This window comes from Pongo abelii, chromosome 4 (assembly GCF_028885655.2).
Source record: "Pongo abelii isolate AG06213 chromosome 4, NHGRI_mPonAbe1-v2.0_pri, whole genome shotgun sequence".
Taxonomy (NCBI): domain Eukaryota; kingdom Metazoa; phylum Chordata; class Mammalia; order Primates; family Hominidae; genus Pongo; species Pongo abelii.
In genome coordinates this window covers 78739328-78755067 of record NC_071989.2, presented here as the reverse complement: position 1 = coordinate 78755067, position 15740 = coordinate 78739328, and the positions used below count along the sequence as shown (strand labels likewise).

General features: G+C 39.2%; 1 protein-coding gene across 5 annotated transcripts in view; it reads right to left on the bottom strand.

Moving 5' to 3' along the window:
- Positions 1–1609: 1609 nt before the first annotated feature.
- OCLN (occludin) overlaps positions 1610–15740 on the bottom strand; it is a 62065-nt gene continuing 47934 nt past the window's right edge. For 3 of the 5 annotated variants that reach the window (XM_009240777.4, NM_001133668.1, XM_054555180.2), the window contains 4 exon segments: positions 13201–13416; positions 10191–10362; positions 6707–6748; positions 1610–4719 (listed from right to left, as the gene is read on the bottom strand). In XM_009240777.4, the coding sequence (XP_009239052.2) occupies positions 4618–4719; positions 6707–6748; positions 10191–10362; positions 13201–13416 (532 nt within the window). In that variant the 3' untranslated portion in view covers positions 1610–4617. 5 annotated transcript variants of the gene reach the window in all.

The following is a 15740-nucleotide window of genomic DNA, read 5'->3' as shown; positions in this document are numbered from 1 at the left end:
CTATTTGCAAGATGGGACGCATTCCTCTAGGATAAACAGCCTAGAGGAATCCCAAGCTCCAAGTTTCTTGCATATGTTTGTTATCTATCAGCCTGGGAAGACTTTAAGGAAAACCAGGAAAAGGATAGAGGACTCCCCAATAAATATAAAGCATATTTGTGAAGAGAGGAGACTGAAACAGTTTTCCCAACTGTAATATTTGCTCTGTATAGATTTTAGACATGGATGTTAAGATTCAACTAGGAATGGTACTAAAGCAAAACAAAATATTCATAAATCCATAATCTCTGGGCATGATTATGACTGACATATTCTAATCATGTACAAAGTGGTAGAATAAATTATCTAACCTACTCAGATGTTTTTTCAACTTGTAAAACTAAAAGACAACTATAAAGAATGGAATAATCTGTTCTTTGCCCATGAGTGGCCAGACACAATCAACAGGGTTAGGACATTCACAATCAGCTCAGCCAGTGGGATCAAACAGATATAAAAAGCATGCAACTTGAAAGACTGGGAGAGGTGAACCTGTCTATTCCAATAGACAGGGAAACTAAATCATTCCAGAAAGCCTCAACTAAGACCTCTGTAATTGACAACAGTATCTAACAATCGTGATCTTGATATGTAAACTATTTGCTCTAACCTAAAGAAGCATTTATCATGTACAAATATTTAGAATGCAATCCTGCATTCTCTGCCTAGAATTCAAAAGAATTTACATTCTAAGGCTGCACCCAGCACAGATCAATCATATGGGATTGGATGATATATGCACTTTAAAAAACACAATTTGCTTTTAGAAAACTTGTTAAAGTTTCACCTTCTGGCTTTGGAAGATAGGGGTAGCTAGGCATATTTACTTTTAGACAAGGACTGAGTCACACATTAACTACCTTCTTAACTATGAGATTATTACAAATATATTTTACAGATACAAAAAACTGAAGTACAGAAAGGCTAAATTAATTTCTCCAAGGTCCCACAGCAAGTAACTGCAGAAGGGCAAAGCAAAAATAGGACAACACATGTAGGCAATACCAAGCAGGTCTTGTGGCAGCAACTGGAATCCTTTTGGAGACACCATTCTGCATTTCGTTGTAGTCATACACAAAACCCTAGTTATGTATCCATTCTTCTTTCTCATAATGCCAAAGTGGCACTATTCTAATTTACTAACACAAAGTTTTCTAAAAACTACCCAAATTATTGAGATGTTTTTGCTCATTTCTTCCCATTAGAATAAATGTAGACAATAAGAAACGCATGAGGGATGACATAGTCCTCCATCAAATTTGTCCTTTCACACGAGATGGCATGGTGTAGTGTAGCAGAATCATGAGCTGCCAGGAAATTATGAATTCTGATTCCTCCAGCTGAGTCTTTGAAAAAGTCCAGATGGGAAACACTTCCATCCTGATGCTGAAGCAAGGAAATGTCCTTGTGTGAGGAATTCTCACAACACTAACTGAAGCTAAAGTCCCTGGAGCCATGATAAAAGCACTTTTCTGCCCTGATTCTTCTTTACACACATGTACCCATTCAGGTCTTTACAGATATTTCACAGGAAGCATTTATGTTACAAGTACTTAAAATGCACTCAAAATTAATATAGGATACTTTATTTACATCAGAGTGATCTCACATTATCCAATCCATTAACAAAGTCAACACAGGATGGACGTATAGAATCTAACAGTTGAAGAGACCAAGATCCTAATCCCTTGTTTTGCCACTTGCTAGTGTGACAATGGCCAGTTAATCTTTCATATCATTAGTTCCTTGTCTATAAAAGAAGAATAAGGAATGGTCACATGTCAAAAGATCGTTGTGAGGATTAAATATCATATATGTACTTATGTGTATATAACTTATTTACTATAAATACTAGTTGACTTCACTTTATTTCAAAAAAAATAAAGCACATATGACAAAACATTAACACATGTTATTTCTGGGCAGATGGTACTTATACTTTTCTGTATTTAAATTTTTCAAAATAAAATAATGATCCTATATACTTTTAATACAAAATCACATATGTAGGGCATCACTTTATATGCAGAGAATCTTTACAAAATGAACTATGTGCTATCACAACAAACTCCTTAGAACAATAGTTTATAACAAAGCAGAATTCCAGACAAGAACTATAGGTCAGAAATGGAAGGGATATCGGAAATCTAATCTAAACCTCTGACTTTCTAGACTAGGAAACTGCTTGAGTGGCTTTTCAAATTTACATCCAGCTAGTTAATGCCAACACCAACAGAAACACTCTGATCCTGGTTTCCTAAAATGGTATTTAGTATAAATACACATGAAAATTTTTCTTATTTTTGAAATTTCAAAGTCCAATTTTATAACACAATTTTACAATGCAAATTCTTGCTGTTTCACTTTCTGGATTCAGCTGAATAGTTCTGTGAAAATACTGACAAACTTGCCTTCGTGAACTGACTTCCAAGAACAAATTGTTAAAAATTTAACACAGAAAAATCAGTTAAAGGTGCTCATCAAGAGAGTCCTTTTTATTTGGTATAAATCCAAAAGCTATGAAAATACCTTTTGTATTAACGTGCATGCAGAAAATTAAGAACTTATTCAATTTGAAGGAATAAATCAGTGATATAATGGAAACATTTAAAATTTTATCTCTGGAAAATAATTCAAAATCATCTATCAAAAATTATACGCCAGGCGCAGTGGCTCACGCCTCTAATCCCAGCACTTTGGGAGGCCGAGGTAGGCGGATCACCTGAGGTCAGGAGTTCAAGACCAGCCTGACCAACATGGAGAAACCCCATCTCTACTAAAAATACAAAAAAAAATTAGCCAGGTGTGGTGGCGCATGCCTGTAATCCCAGCTACTCGGGAGGCTGAGGCAGGAGAATTTTTTGAACCTGGGAGGCAGAGGTTGCAGTGAGCTGAGATCGCACCACTGCACTCCAGCCTGTTCAACAAGAGCAAAACTCCATCTCAAAAAAAAAAAAAATATATACACACACACACACACACACAGACACACACACACACACTTAGGCCAGGTGTGGTGGCTCACGCCTGTAATCCCAGCACTTTAGGAGTCCGAGGCAGGCGGACCACAAGGTCAGGAGTTCAAGACCAACCTGGCCAATATGATAAAACCCCATCTCTATTAAAAATACAAAAATTAGCCGGGCATGGTGACAGGCACCTGTAGTCCCAGCTACTCGGGAGGCTGAGGCAGGAGAATCACTTGAACCTGGCAGGTGGAGGTTGCAGTGAGCCAAGATAGCGCTACTGCACTCCAGCCTGGGTGAGAGTGAGACTGTCTCAAAAAAAAAAAAAAAAAAAAAATTATATACCTAAATATCTGAAATGCATACTAAAGGTCAGTTTATAGATTATTATAAAAAAAAGTTTTTAGAAAAGTCTAAGCTGGGATGATCACAATCAACTTGGTTAGCACAGTGCTATCAACTAATTTTACTAACAAGAATCTGAATTTTTAAAAAAGTGATACAATTTAAGGGCACCATTTGAAATTATTTGGTATTTCGTGGTATAGCATTCTATTTCCAGACATATCAGCATTCTTACAGCCAAAGGAATGGGAAACGACTAACCAGCACAGCACCCAAAGGAGTATAAACAACAACAGATACAACTCCTGAGTGTGGTTTTCCACAGCTGTATGTTAACAGCACTAATGACATCAAACAGGTTATTATAGAAAGAAAACACCAGGTTTAATACCTTATAAAATATGTATAGAAATTGAACATTCCTGTAAGATACAGTTCAAGTCACAATTGAATTATAAATGTAATCAGATATTCTGATATAATGAAAAGGTCTAGTTGGTTTTTTAAAAAATGCATGTAAACCATAAAAGATAAAAAGTATTTAAAAATACACAAAATTCTAACCACCAGGTTTAAACTTTGATCTTAAAAAAGTAAATATATATTTACAATCTTTAAATTTCACACATTTGTTACTTTTACATGATCTTTATTATTTAAGAAAAACCTCTTTTAACCATTTATATAACAGAAAAAAAATAGGGAGGCTGGTAGATCATCACATATATAGTAGCTAAAATATGAAAGGCCAGGGAATTTATTATTAATGGAGTCATAACACAGATTTAACCAAAAGTGTGTGCTAGGAAACAAGCAGTTTCACTTCAAAGACTTCATTGCAGGAACCCAGTTTCCTTATGCGGAAAAAAGTGATTATAAATAACAGTTATGTGAAAGGTGGTTGAGAGGATTAAATGAGATCACCTATGCAGACAAATACATGTAAGTATTAAGACATCGTCTGGGGTGTGAAAGTTTAGTTCACACCAGAACCTTCCTTTAAGGCTTAAAAACCTCAAACAGTATTTCATTCTTAATACAAGAACCAATGTTTAAAGCATAAAATCCTTAATTGGAGTGTTCAGCCCAGTTGATTACCAAAAGCTATTTATAAAATGCTTCAATACTGATGATATTAAAGCAACCAAAACTTTGTGATGCTCACAGAGGTTTGGCTTCCTGGGTTATGGTCCAAAGTCATTTGCCTTCTGAGAAGATTGCAGAGATGTCAGATACTTAATTTCTCAAACAACTTGGCATCAGCCTTTTATGTTTTCTGTCTATCATAGTCTCCAACCATCTTCTTGATGTGTGACAATTTGCTCTTTAACTGCTTGCAATGATTCTTCTTACTTTTGTAATCTGCAGACTAAAAAGGGAGAAAATGAATCACATAAATTCAACAAAATGAAAACAGGTCTGCTGGGAAGGCAGAGGTGAACAAAAAAATGGAATATTTAGTCAAGAGAATTGTTGGGAGTGTTAATTGAAGTAAAATACTCAAGGTGCCTGGCAGTATCACTAATCACACAGGCAGCTGATTCTATTTGCTCAGTTCTGTCTTCTAACCTGGATTTTTCCAAAGGATACCCTCATTTCTAAAAATCTGTAAAATGACCAAGAAAACTTACCGGCCTTTTTGCTAACACGTAAGTAAAAATCTAAAACTGTAAGTAAAACAAGAGACTGGTGATCTCAGTTGACTGGGGAAAGGTAAGCTGAATAGGGGATAAGAGAGATGGGAAATTTTACTGTATACCCTTTAAACTCTTATTTCAAATCACGATGCCTGTAATTTATAATTTTTTTTTTTTTTTTTAGAAAGGGTCTCATCCTATTGCCCAGGCTGGAATGAAGTGGTACAATAATAGCTCCCTGCAGCTTTGAACTCCTGGGTTCAAGGGATCCTTTTGCCTCAGTCTCCCTAGTAGCTAGGACTACAGGCACGTAACCACAGCACCTGGATAAGTAATTTACAAAAATTTTAATATAATTTTTTTTAATGTGTTAAGTCAATAATGACTGTCATGCCAAGTGTTAGCAAGGATATAGGGCAACAGGAGTCTGTAGTGCTTGGTGAGAATGTAAACTGGTACAACTACTTTGGAAGGCCATTTGACAGTATCTACTAAGGCTGGATAGACAAATGCCCATCACTTCTATGTTCAAACATTTACAAATATGTATGAAGCTGCAATATTTTTAAATGCCAAAAATTGGGGACAACCCAAACGTTCATTAACAATAGAATGGATGAATAAAGTTGCATTTTATATACAACACTACAAAGCAATAAAAATTAATCAACCGGCCAGGCGTGGTGGCTCACGCCTGTAATCCCAGCACTTTCGGAGGCCGAGGCAGGTGGATCACTTGAGGCCAGGAATTTGAGTCCTGCCTGGCCAACATGGTAAAACCCCATCTCTACTAAAAATAGGAAAATTAGCCAGGTGTGGTGGTGCTTGCCTGTAATCCCAGCGGCTCGGGAGGCTGAGGCAGGAGAATTGCTTGAACCCAGGAGGCAGAGGTTGCAGTGAGCCGAGATTGTGCCACTGCACTCCAGCCTGGGCGACAGAACGAGACACTGTCTCAGAAAAACAAAAAAAATTAATGAACCATGGCCGGGCATGGTGGCTCATGAATGTAATCCCAGCACTTTGTGAGGCCAACGCAGGGGATCACCTGAAGTTGGGAGTTCAAGACCAGCCTGGCCAACATGGTGAAACCATGTCTCTACTAAAAATACAAAAATTAGCCAGGCATGGTGGTGCGTGCCTGCAATCCCAGCTAGGCTGAGGCAGGAGAATTGCTTGAACCTGGGAGGCGGAAGTTGCAGTGAGCCGAGACTGCGCCACTGCACTCCATCCTGGGCAACAGAGCAAGACTCCATCTAAAAAAAAAAAAATAGTCATGAACCACAAGTGGACCCTTACAAACACTATACTGAGCAAAAGAAATCACACACAAAATACATACTGTATGGTTCCATTTATGTAATGTGCAAGACAGACAAAACTCTATGATGTTAGAAGTGAGCATGATGGACCCCTCTGGAGAGAGTGTAAACACTGGAAAGGAGTACAAGTGAGGGTGGCGGTGCTGGGGGTGGGGAGGTACTGGGAAATATATTTCTTGATCTGCATACGCAGGTATGTGGTCGCATTGTGAAAATTCACCATGTTATACACTTTGACTTATACACTTTTCTGTATGTATACTTCAACTTTTAAAAAATATATAAAATAAAAAATGAAAAACATGTAATAGAAAAGCTCTTCCTCCAGATGAGTAGGTATGGGAATTAAAAGAAAAGAAGAAAGAAAGTTCTTCCTGAAAGAACAATCTTGGATACTTACTCCCTTCACTTGCTTCAATCTATTGTATTCATCAGCAGCAGCCTATTAATGACAGACACAAAGGAATATGTTTACTGGGGCATTTTCTCTTTTAAAAGTAACATTCCTGATGTTATACTTTGGAGCTAAAAATGACAGCTTATGACAAAAATATAAGCAATTAAAAGAACGAAGTCGTAAAGCTCTTAAAACTCATGATCAGCAGGAAGGTCTGAAGGAATTCAGTGAAGAGACATTTATGATACTGTATCTTTCACATTCCACTCACATAGGCAGGTAACTGTCTGTTCTGCTACTTCTCATCTCTCCTCATGCTAGTCCCCATGCTACACTGATACCAGGAAGATCTTTTATAACACAGAGCAGTGATCAGGTAATATTCCACTACACAACTGGTCTGAACTTCCCATTAACTTCTCCCCTCATCCAGTTGCCTACCTTTCCAGTCTCAGCACCCATCATCAGCAACTCCTTTAAAAACTGAGACATGTTAAATGCTTCAGGATTTCAATCATGTTTTCCTTATGGCTGTAATCATGCTCCTCCCCGCACCCTTCTGTCTGGAAAACTCTTAACGACTGCCTCACTCTGAAGCCTCCAAAGACTTTATTTCTTCTATGAGCAGTTAGTTATAGTGCTTTCTACATGACGCAAATACAGCATTAATCATATTGTCTAAATTGTTTAGATGTCAGTTTCTTTTCTTAAAATATGAGCTCTTTTAGGGTGGGGACAAGATTTTATGTCTCTAGCCCCAGCATTTCCACATCATCAAAGAAAAGTAAGTGTTCAATAAATGTTCACTAAATTAAGAAAGATCTATAACACCCTATAGAAACCATAAAAGAAATACATAAATCTAACTATATAAAGATGTGAATACGTCAAAACTAAAAAGTAGATCACCTCAACTGAAAAATGGCAGAATATTTAATGAGATGTGCATCAGATGAGTCCTGTATTGTATCAGGAGGGAGACACAGTTGGTGCAGTCTCTCTGGAGGGCAATTTTGCAACTTTGCAAAGGTACGGTAGTACCCTCTGACTCTCAGCAATTTCACATTCTGGAATTAGTTTTAGTTAGATAAGCAGGCTGGGCGCTGTGGCTCACACCCGTAATTCCAGCACTTTGGGAGGCCGAGGTAGGCAGATCACCTGAGGTCAGGAGTTTGAGGCTAGCCTGACCAACATGGCAAAACCCCATCTCTACTAAAAATACAAAAATTAGTCAGGTGTGGTGCCACATGCCTGTAATCCTAGCTACTTGGGAGGCTGAGGCAGGAGAATCACTTGAACCTGGGAGGCGAAGGTTGCAGTGAGCCAAGATAGCGCCACTGCACTCCAGCCTGGGCGACGGAGCAAGACGCCGTCTCAAAAAAAAAAAAAAAACTAGATAAGCAGACAAGAGTGCAAAAACAGAGAGGTTCACCAGTATATACTGGTACTACTGGAGTAGGGGGAGACATACTTAAATGTCTATCCATAGAAAATGACTCTTAAATTATGATACAACCATAAAATTGAAAGTTGTTTACCTAATTTTACACATAAAAAACTTAAAACTAAGCAGGTCTTCATTATTGATATAAAAAAAAACTTGCTGTTAAGAAAAGCCAGAAATAAGCAGTACAAGAAAGTTTTCTTTTTGCTTGTTTTTTTTTAAAGATAAAACCCCACAATAAGAGTAAGTCAAAGGGACACGGGAAGCAACTGAAAGTTCCCAACGGTCAAAGCGAGAACAATTAGAGTTACAAAATAAAGCAGCCTTGGATTATAATTCACAGTATAAAACAGATATCTGTGAGTCCATACTTATGTAAGTGATTGACTGATCAATGAAGGAACAAATAAACAAGAAGAGACTAATCTCCCTCTAAAAGGTGGTGTAACTACATTAATTTCAGTATGTATACAAAATACAGTATGAAAAGGATGGATTGAAAAAAAAAAAAAAAAAACCCAGTAACTTTACATGGACAAATTCTATCTCAGCCAGGTGATCAAGGGAGGAAAAAAAGATAACCATAAACTGTTGATTTAAAAGACAGGAAGAAAATAAGTGAAACATGGAAAATGATGTTTCCTTAAAGAAAGTTATATGTGCCTTGGTGACTCCTGCTTGGAGAGATTGTTTTAACAACTAATATTTTGGTGATAAGGATTTCTTGATGGTAGGATTTAAGATGATTTCTTTTTCTGTATACAGTTCTGTGTTACTTAAGTTCTTTTCTTTTCTTTTTTTTTTTTTTTTTGAGACGGAGTCTCACTCTGTCACTCAGGCTGGAGTGCAGTGGTGTGATCTTGGCTCACTGCAAGCTCCGCCTCCCGGGTTCACGCCATTCTCCTGCCTCAGCCTCCCGAGTAGCTGGGACTACAAGTACCCGCCACCACGCCCAGCTAATTTTTTGTATTTTTTTTTTTTTTGTAGAGACGGGGTTTCACTGTGTTAGCCAGGATGGTCTCGATCTCCTGACCTCATGATCCACCCACCTCGGCCTCCCAAAGTGCTGGGATTACAGGCATGAGCAACCGTGCCAGGCCGCTTAAGTTCTTTTCTACAGAAGGAATGAATGGCTTTATAAATAGAAAAGATAATAGGGCTATTTTATTAGTATTATTAATTTTTGAAATGGAGTCTCACTCTGTCGCCCAGGCTGGAGTGCAATGGCACAATCTTGGCTCACTGCAACCTCCCCCATCCCGGGTTCAAGCAATTCTCCTGTCTCAGCCTCCCAAGTAGCTGGGATTACAGGTGTCTGCCACCATGCCCTGCTATTTTTTGTATTTTTAGTAGAGACGGGGTTTCACCATGTTGGGCACGCTATTCTCAAACTACTGACCTCAGGTGATCCACCCGCCTTGGCCTCCCAAAGTGTGGGGATTATAGCCATGAGCCACCATGCCCAGCCTGGCTATTTTATTTTAAATAGGAAAGGATAGATGTACATAGAATAGTGCTTTGTAGCGGCTGGGCGTGGAGGCTCACGCCTGTAATCCCAGCACTTTGGGAGGCCGAGACGGGAAGATCAAGAGGTCAGGAGACCGAGACCATCCTGGCTAACATGGTAAAACCCTGTCTCTACTAAAAAAAAATAAATAAAATAAATTAGCCAGGTGTGGTGGCAGGTGCCTGTAATCCCAGCTACTCGGGAGGCTGAGGCAGGAGAATGGCGTGAACCCGGGAGGCAGAGCTTGCAGTGAGCTGACATCATGCCACTGCACTCCAGTCTGGGCGACAGAGCGAGACTCCACCTCAAAAAAAAAAAAAAGCAGAATAGTGCTTTGTAATTATTAACTATTATACATTAGTACAGTCTTCTATTAGAAAAGAATTTCATCCAAAACCCAATCTCAACTATTCTTCAATGAAACTGCAGTTTGATAATTACTAGCACATTTTTATCAACATTAATATAAAGGATGCTGTACCTCCACAGATTAGATTCAAATTCTGTTTAATATACAAATATCAGGTTGAATTTACCATGTACTCTTCACTTTCTTCTCTATAGTCATCCAATTCTTTATCCAAACGGGAGAGTTCTTTATTGATCTCATCAAGTTCTGATTGTAAGCTCTTGTATTCCTGTAGGCCAGTGTCAAAATTTCTCTTGTACAGTTGTCTTTGTTGATCTGAAGTGATAGGTGGATATTCCCTAAAAGGTGAGAGAGAAAATGACTACATATGTATCCTTAGCAGACATAAAATTCAATGCTCCTTCCTCAAAGATAATAAAGCTGGCTGGGTATGGAGAATGACGTTTTCTTGTTTCCTTTTTGTTTCTTATGGGGAAAGAGAGAATACAAATAAGTTCTATTAAGAGGGACTATATATTACTGCTCATTTTTAAAAAAATAAAAACTATGCCTACATAATTTGCAGAAATAATTTTGAAAATCTTTTACAAAATTGAAGGTACAAGTCATAGGAACTCATTTATTTTCCATACACAATATCAATAATGGACTACTTATGTTTATAAAGTTTTTCTTTCTTTCTTTTTTTTTTTTTTTTTTTTTTTTTTGAGACAAAGCCCGCTCTTGTCACCGAGGCTGGAGTGCAGTGGCACAATCTCGGCTCACTGTAACCTCCACCTCCCGGGTTCAAGAGATTTTCGTGCCTCAGTCTCCACAGTAGCTGGGATTACAGGTGCCTGCCACCATGCTTGGCTAATTTTTGTATTTTAGTAGAGACAGGGTTTCACCATGTTGGCCAGGCTAGTCTCAAACTCCTGACCTCAGGTGATCCACCTGCCTCCGCCTCCCAAAGTGCTGGGATTACAGGAGTGAGCCACCATGCCTGGCCTGTTTAAAGTCTTAAAACTGGAATTCTGGAACACAAAGTCCGCTTTGATCACCACAGTGGCAGCACAGCTGACTGGAAGTGGCTGTTTCCTGCTACCACCCATAGTTTTCAGACTGGTTTATTTATTTTTTGCTCTTGTTTTTCCGAAGTGGAAATAGCTTATATACTTCTCTCACAATAAAAATAGACATTAAAAATGTACATGTATAAAAACATGTGCTCACTATTAAAATAATCTGGCAATTCATTAAAGTATAAAGAAGAAAAACTGAAATTTTGTATCACATCTATTTCTCAATATACCAGCTACTCCTTACATAGGAAGATGACGCCATTAACCCATAATCCATAGAAAAAATACTCTGAATCCTTTCACAGGACTGGAGTTTCACAATGATGTGGAATTTCAAATTTTAGATCTAACAATCTAATATCTTCATTTTACAGAGGGGAGAAATTTAAATGATTTTATCAAAAGGAAAACAAGAATTTCGGGTTTTGAAAATTTTCAGGCTGGGCGTGGTAGCTCACCCCTGTAATCCCAGCACTTTGGGAGGCCGAGGTGGGTGGATCACCTGAGGTCAGAAGTTTGAGACCAGCCCAGCCAACACGGTGAAACCCTGTCTCTATTAAAACTACAAAAATTAGCCGGGTGTGGTGGCACATGCCTGTAATCCCAGCTCTTCGGGAGGCTGAGGCAGGAGGATTGCTTGAACCTGGGAGGCGGAAGTTGCAGTGAGCCGAGATTGTGCCACTGCACTCCAGCCTGGGCAACAGAGTGAGGCTCTATCTCAAAAAAAAAAAAAAAAAAAAAAAAAAAAAAGTTTTCAGTTAAATCTTCCATGATACAAGTTAGGTGAATATTTTACAGATAGATGGCTAAGCCAGGCCAAAAACTCTTGAGGGGAGAGGGGAAGATAAAGTATCAGAATCATCAGTGAATAGGGGATCTCAAGCTACTCATGCCCCGCCTATCCTTCCTCACTCTCTGAGAAGCAATGTTTTGATTACCATTCACATTGCAAATGTTTCTGATGTGCGTCTTAGTCCTCAGAATACTTGGGCATAGGAAGGCTACACATCATACACAAATACATTTGGTGATGGTGGATGGATTGTAACAAAACCACCAAAACACAAAGAAACTTAACCACAACTGTGGCTGAACACTAAATTGTTACCTCAATTGTTTATGAAACTGTTTGGATTAAACTTTAAAAGAAACTCTGGTCTTATCATTTTAAACTTAATTTAAAAAATAATTGCTGGCCAGGAGCGGTGGCTCACTCCTGTAATCCAAGCACTTTGGGAGGCCAAGGCAGGCAGATCACCTGAGGTCAGGATTTTCAAGATCAGCCTGGCTAACATGGTGAAACCCGTCTCTACTAAAAATACAATAATTAGCTGGGCATCGTGGTGGGCGCCTGTAATCCCAGCTACTTGGTAGGCTGAGGCAGGAATCGCTTGAACCCGGAAGGCAGAGGTTGCACCGAGCCGAGATCGTGCCATTGCACTCCAGCCTGGGCAACAGAGCAAGACTGTCTCAAAAAAAAAAAAGTAACGCCAAAGGAAAACCATAGCACTGGTCTGGGAATTTTATAATCAGTAAAACAAAGTTCCTCTATACCTGGATTTTATTTATTTGAAAGGCCTTTCTTTGGTTGTTTTTTGAGACAGGGTCTAGCTCTATCGCCCAGCCTGGGGTGCAATGATGCAATTATAGCTCACTACAGCCTTGAACTCCTGGGCTTAAGCAATCCTCCTGCCTCAGCCTCAGCCTCCCGAGTAGCTGCAACTACAGGCCCACACCACTATGCCTGGCTGGTCTTGAACTCTTAGCCTTAGCCTCCCAAAGTGCTAGGAGACCTTTCTTCCGTGACTATTGGTATAAGAAAGAGCACTGGTGAAGTTCACCAGCCACACTGTGGAAAGTTCAAAGTGGTTACTGCCAAAGTTCAAAGACATGGTTACTGCCAAATATTCTCTCCACTTCAAACTTTATCACAAAAGGATGCTAAGGAAAAAACCAACCAACACCACACAAAAAACTGTCTCCAGTCCTCGTTGGCAAAGAATGAAATTACACCAGTGACCTCAATTTGGGTGGCAATAACTCTAACACCTGGTTGGTCTCCTTTAATTATCAGAAGGTGCACGCGGCCCAGGAAAAGGAGAGCTGAGTCGGTACCTGATCCAGTCCTCCTCCAGCTCATCACAGGACTCGCCGCCAGTTGTGTAGTCTGTTTCATAATGATCTTGCTCTGTTCTCTTTGACTTTGCTGCTCTTCCCTTTGCAGGTGCTCTTTTTGAAGGTGTCTCAAAGTTACCACTGCTGCTGTAACGAGGCTGCCTGAAGTCATCCACAGGCGAAGTCAATGGAAGTTCCTGAACCACTTCAGGAACCCTAATAAAAACAGGCATCATTGTTCAGTACACTACAGCCCTTTGCCAGTGCACTGTAATCACAGAGCACAGCCATAATAAACACCAGGAGACATCTGCACACAGGTGCACTCACGCGAGGACTTCAGATGCTCAACACTGAGCAGATGCCTCATTTTCTGCACGCAATTTGACAGCAGTTCAGAGTCCTCTAATACACACAAGTAGTAGGTTCCAATTTAAAGGGGAGTCGCCATTTTTATACCTTCTAAGTACAACGGATCTCAAATTTCATTTTAAGAAGTTCAGGCTGATCTATAAGAGGTGTTTACTTGACCTGTGCCAGGGACTTACTCTACAAAGGCTGTCAGGAAAATAGTGATCATTCTTTTCTACAGGCTCTTCTAGTTCCCTGGAATGCTGCATGGGGAAGAATGCACACATGCTCTTTGTAATATTAATCTTATACGACCATATATCAATTATCATATACCATATATCAATTATCATATTAAGATAAAATCTTGCAAAATAAACTAAATATCTAAACTAAAAAATTAAAAAGCTTTACATTGCAATAAATTAAAGAGTTCCTTTAGGATTCTTTTTAAAATTGCTGTTAATCCTGAAGCCATGTAAAATGAATAGAAGGGTTACCATTACACACTTATTATTTTTTTCTAATACAATTATTTAAAGTTGCATCACAACTGCATAATGTTTTGGACACAAACATGAAAATAACCCTAACTGAGGAATAAAATACCAAAGTTTAAAGTGGGAACTACTTCTGAGTAAAAGAAATACGAAGTTTCATTTTCTTGTAGAAAAGGGCAAGAACAGAAATGAAAACACCAAAGAATGGGCCTAAGACTTTCCAAGCATCAGCCTTGCCATTCCAATCAACTATTTAAAACGTCTGAAGCATTTCTTTTTGCTGCCAATTTACATAAACTATCATACTGAGCTTTATCTTCCAGGTTTAGTCCCTTTTCTAGGTGATCCACATGTGCTTTGCTCTAACTGTTGTCAGAGTCTTAGATTTCTAAGCACACAATTTCTTGCCAACTCTAAACTTTGGGCTATGTGTGTGTAGGTGCAGGTGGGGGTAGTATTTATTTCTTCTTTCAAGATTTATGGCCGGGGGCGGTGGCTCACACCTGTAATCTCAGCACTTTGGGAGGCCGAGGTGGGCGAATCACTTGAGGCCAGGAGTTCAAGATCAACCTGGCCAACGTGGTGAAACCCCATCTCTACAAAAAATACAAAAATTAGTGCATTGTGGCAGGCGTCTGTAATCCCAGCTACTCAGGAGGCTGAGGCAGAAGAACTGCTTGAACCCAGGAGGCAGAGAATGCAGTGAGCTGAGATCGCACCACTGCACTCCACCCTGGGTAACAGAATGAGATTCTGTCTCAAAAAAAAAAAAAAAAATTTATTCAGGTAATATGGCTTTGTGTGCTATGCTAATGTTACTTCTAATGGAGGGAAAATGTGACTTTCTCCATGAGTCAATGATTAACAAGTTCCTAGACACTCTGCCAAAACTGCAAGGTACTATGCTTCTTCTTTGAGGTAGAAAAACAAAACCTTTAGAATGCAGCGGATTTATTTTAGGGGTGGGGCCAAAGAGGGAGGAAACTAAAGGGAAAAGAAATTAGAAAAAAACATAAAAACAAAAAGTAAAACATCAAAGTAGGCCTCCTGCCAGAATTTTTATGATATTAGATATTGATATATCTTTACCTTCGAAGTTTTCCTCCCCTCCTCCTACACCCCTTTAAAATATTAACATACTTGATCTAGCATGAAAGCTAAAAGCAAAATGTTTCACAAGAAAAGTATTGACTACAGGTGTGAGCAACACCACACTGGGCTAATTTTTAATTTTTTTGTAGAGACAGGGTCTCATTCTGTTGCCCAGGCTGGGCCTTCCACATTTCCCGAGCTGCATTGATCTTTCTAGCCCAGCATGAAGTTTTCTTTCCCAAAGCTTACAAAGCAAAAAGATTCTGATTGGCCCTTTTCAGGTCACTGTCATCCTTGAAGCCAGGAGAATGTTCTCTGATTAGCAAGACTTAGATATGCCTCCCAATAATGGTGGCAGCTCTAAAATACAGTGTGTATAACAAACGTCATTCTAATAGTCATGGCATTGTTGATCATGGGTTGTTTCTCTGCCTTCACTGATTCTGTGTGTAATCAGAAAAGAAGGATTCTTACGCATGTGTTTTCAATTCAGTAATTGTCCTGAACACCTGACATGCATAGAGTACTGAGCCAGGTGACCCTGGGAAGACCAGGTCCATGTTCTCACCGAGGCTGCAAAACAGGGGTGGAGGAAAG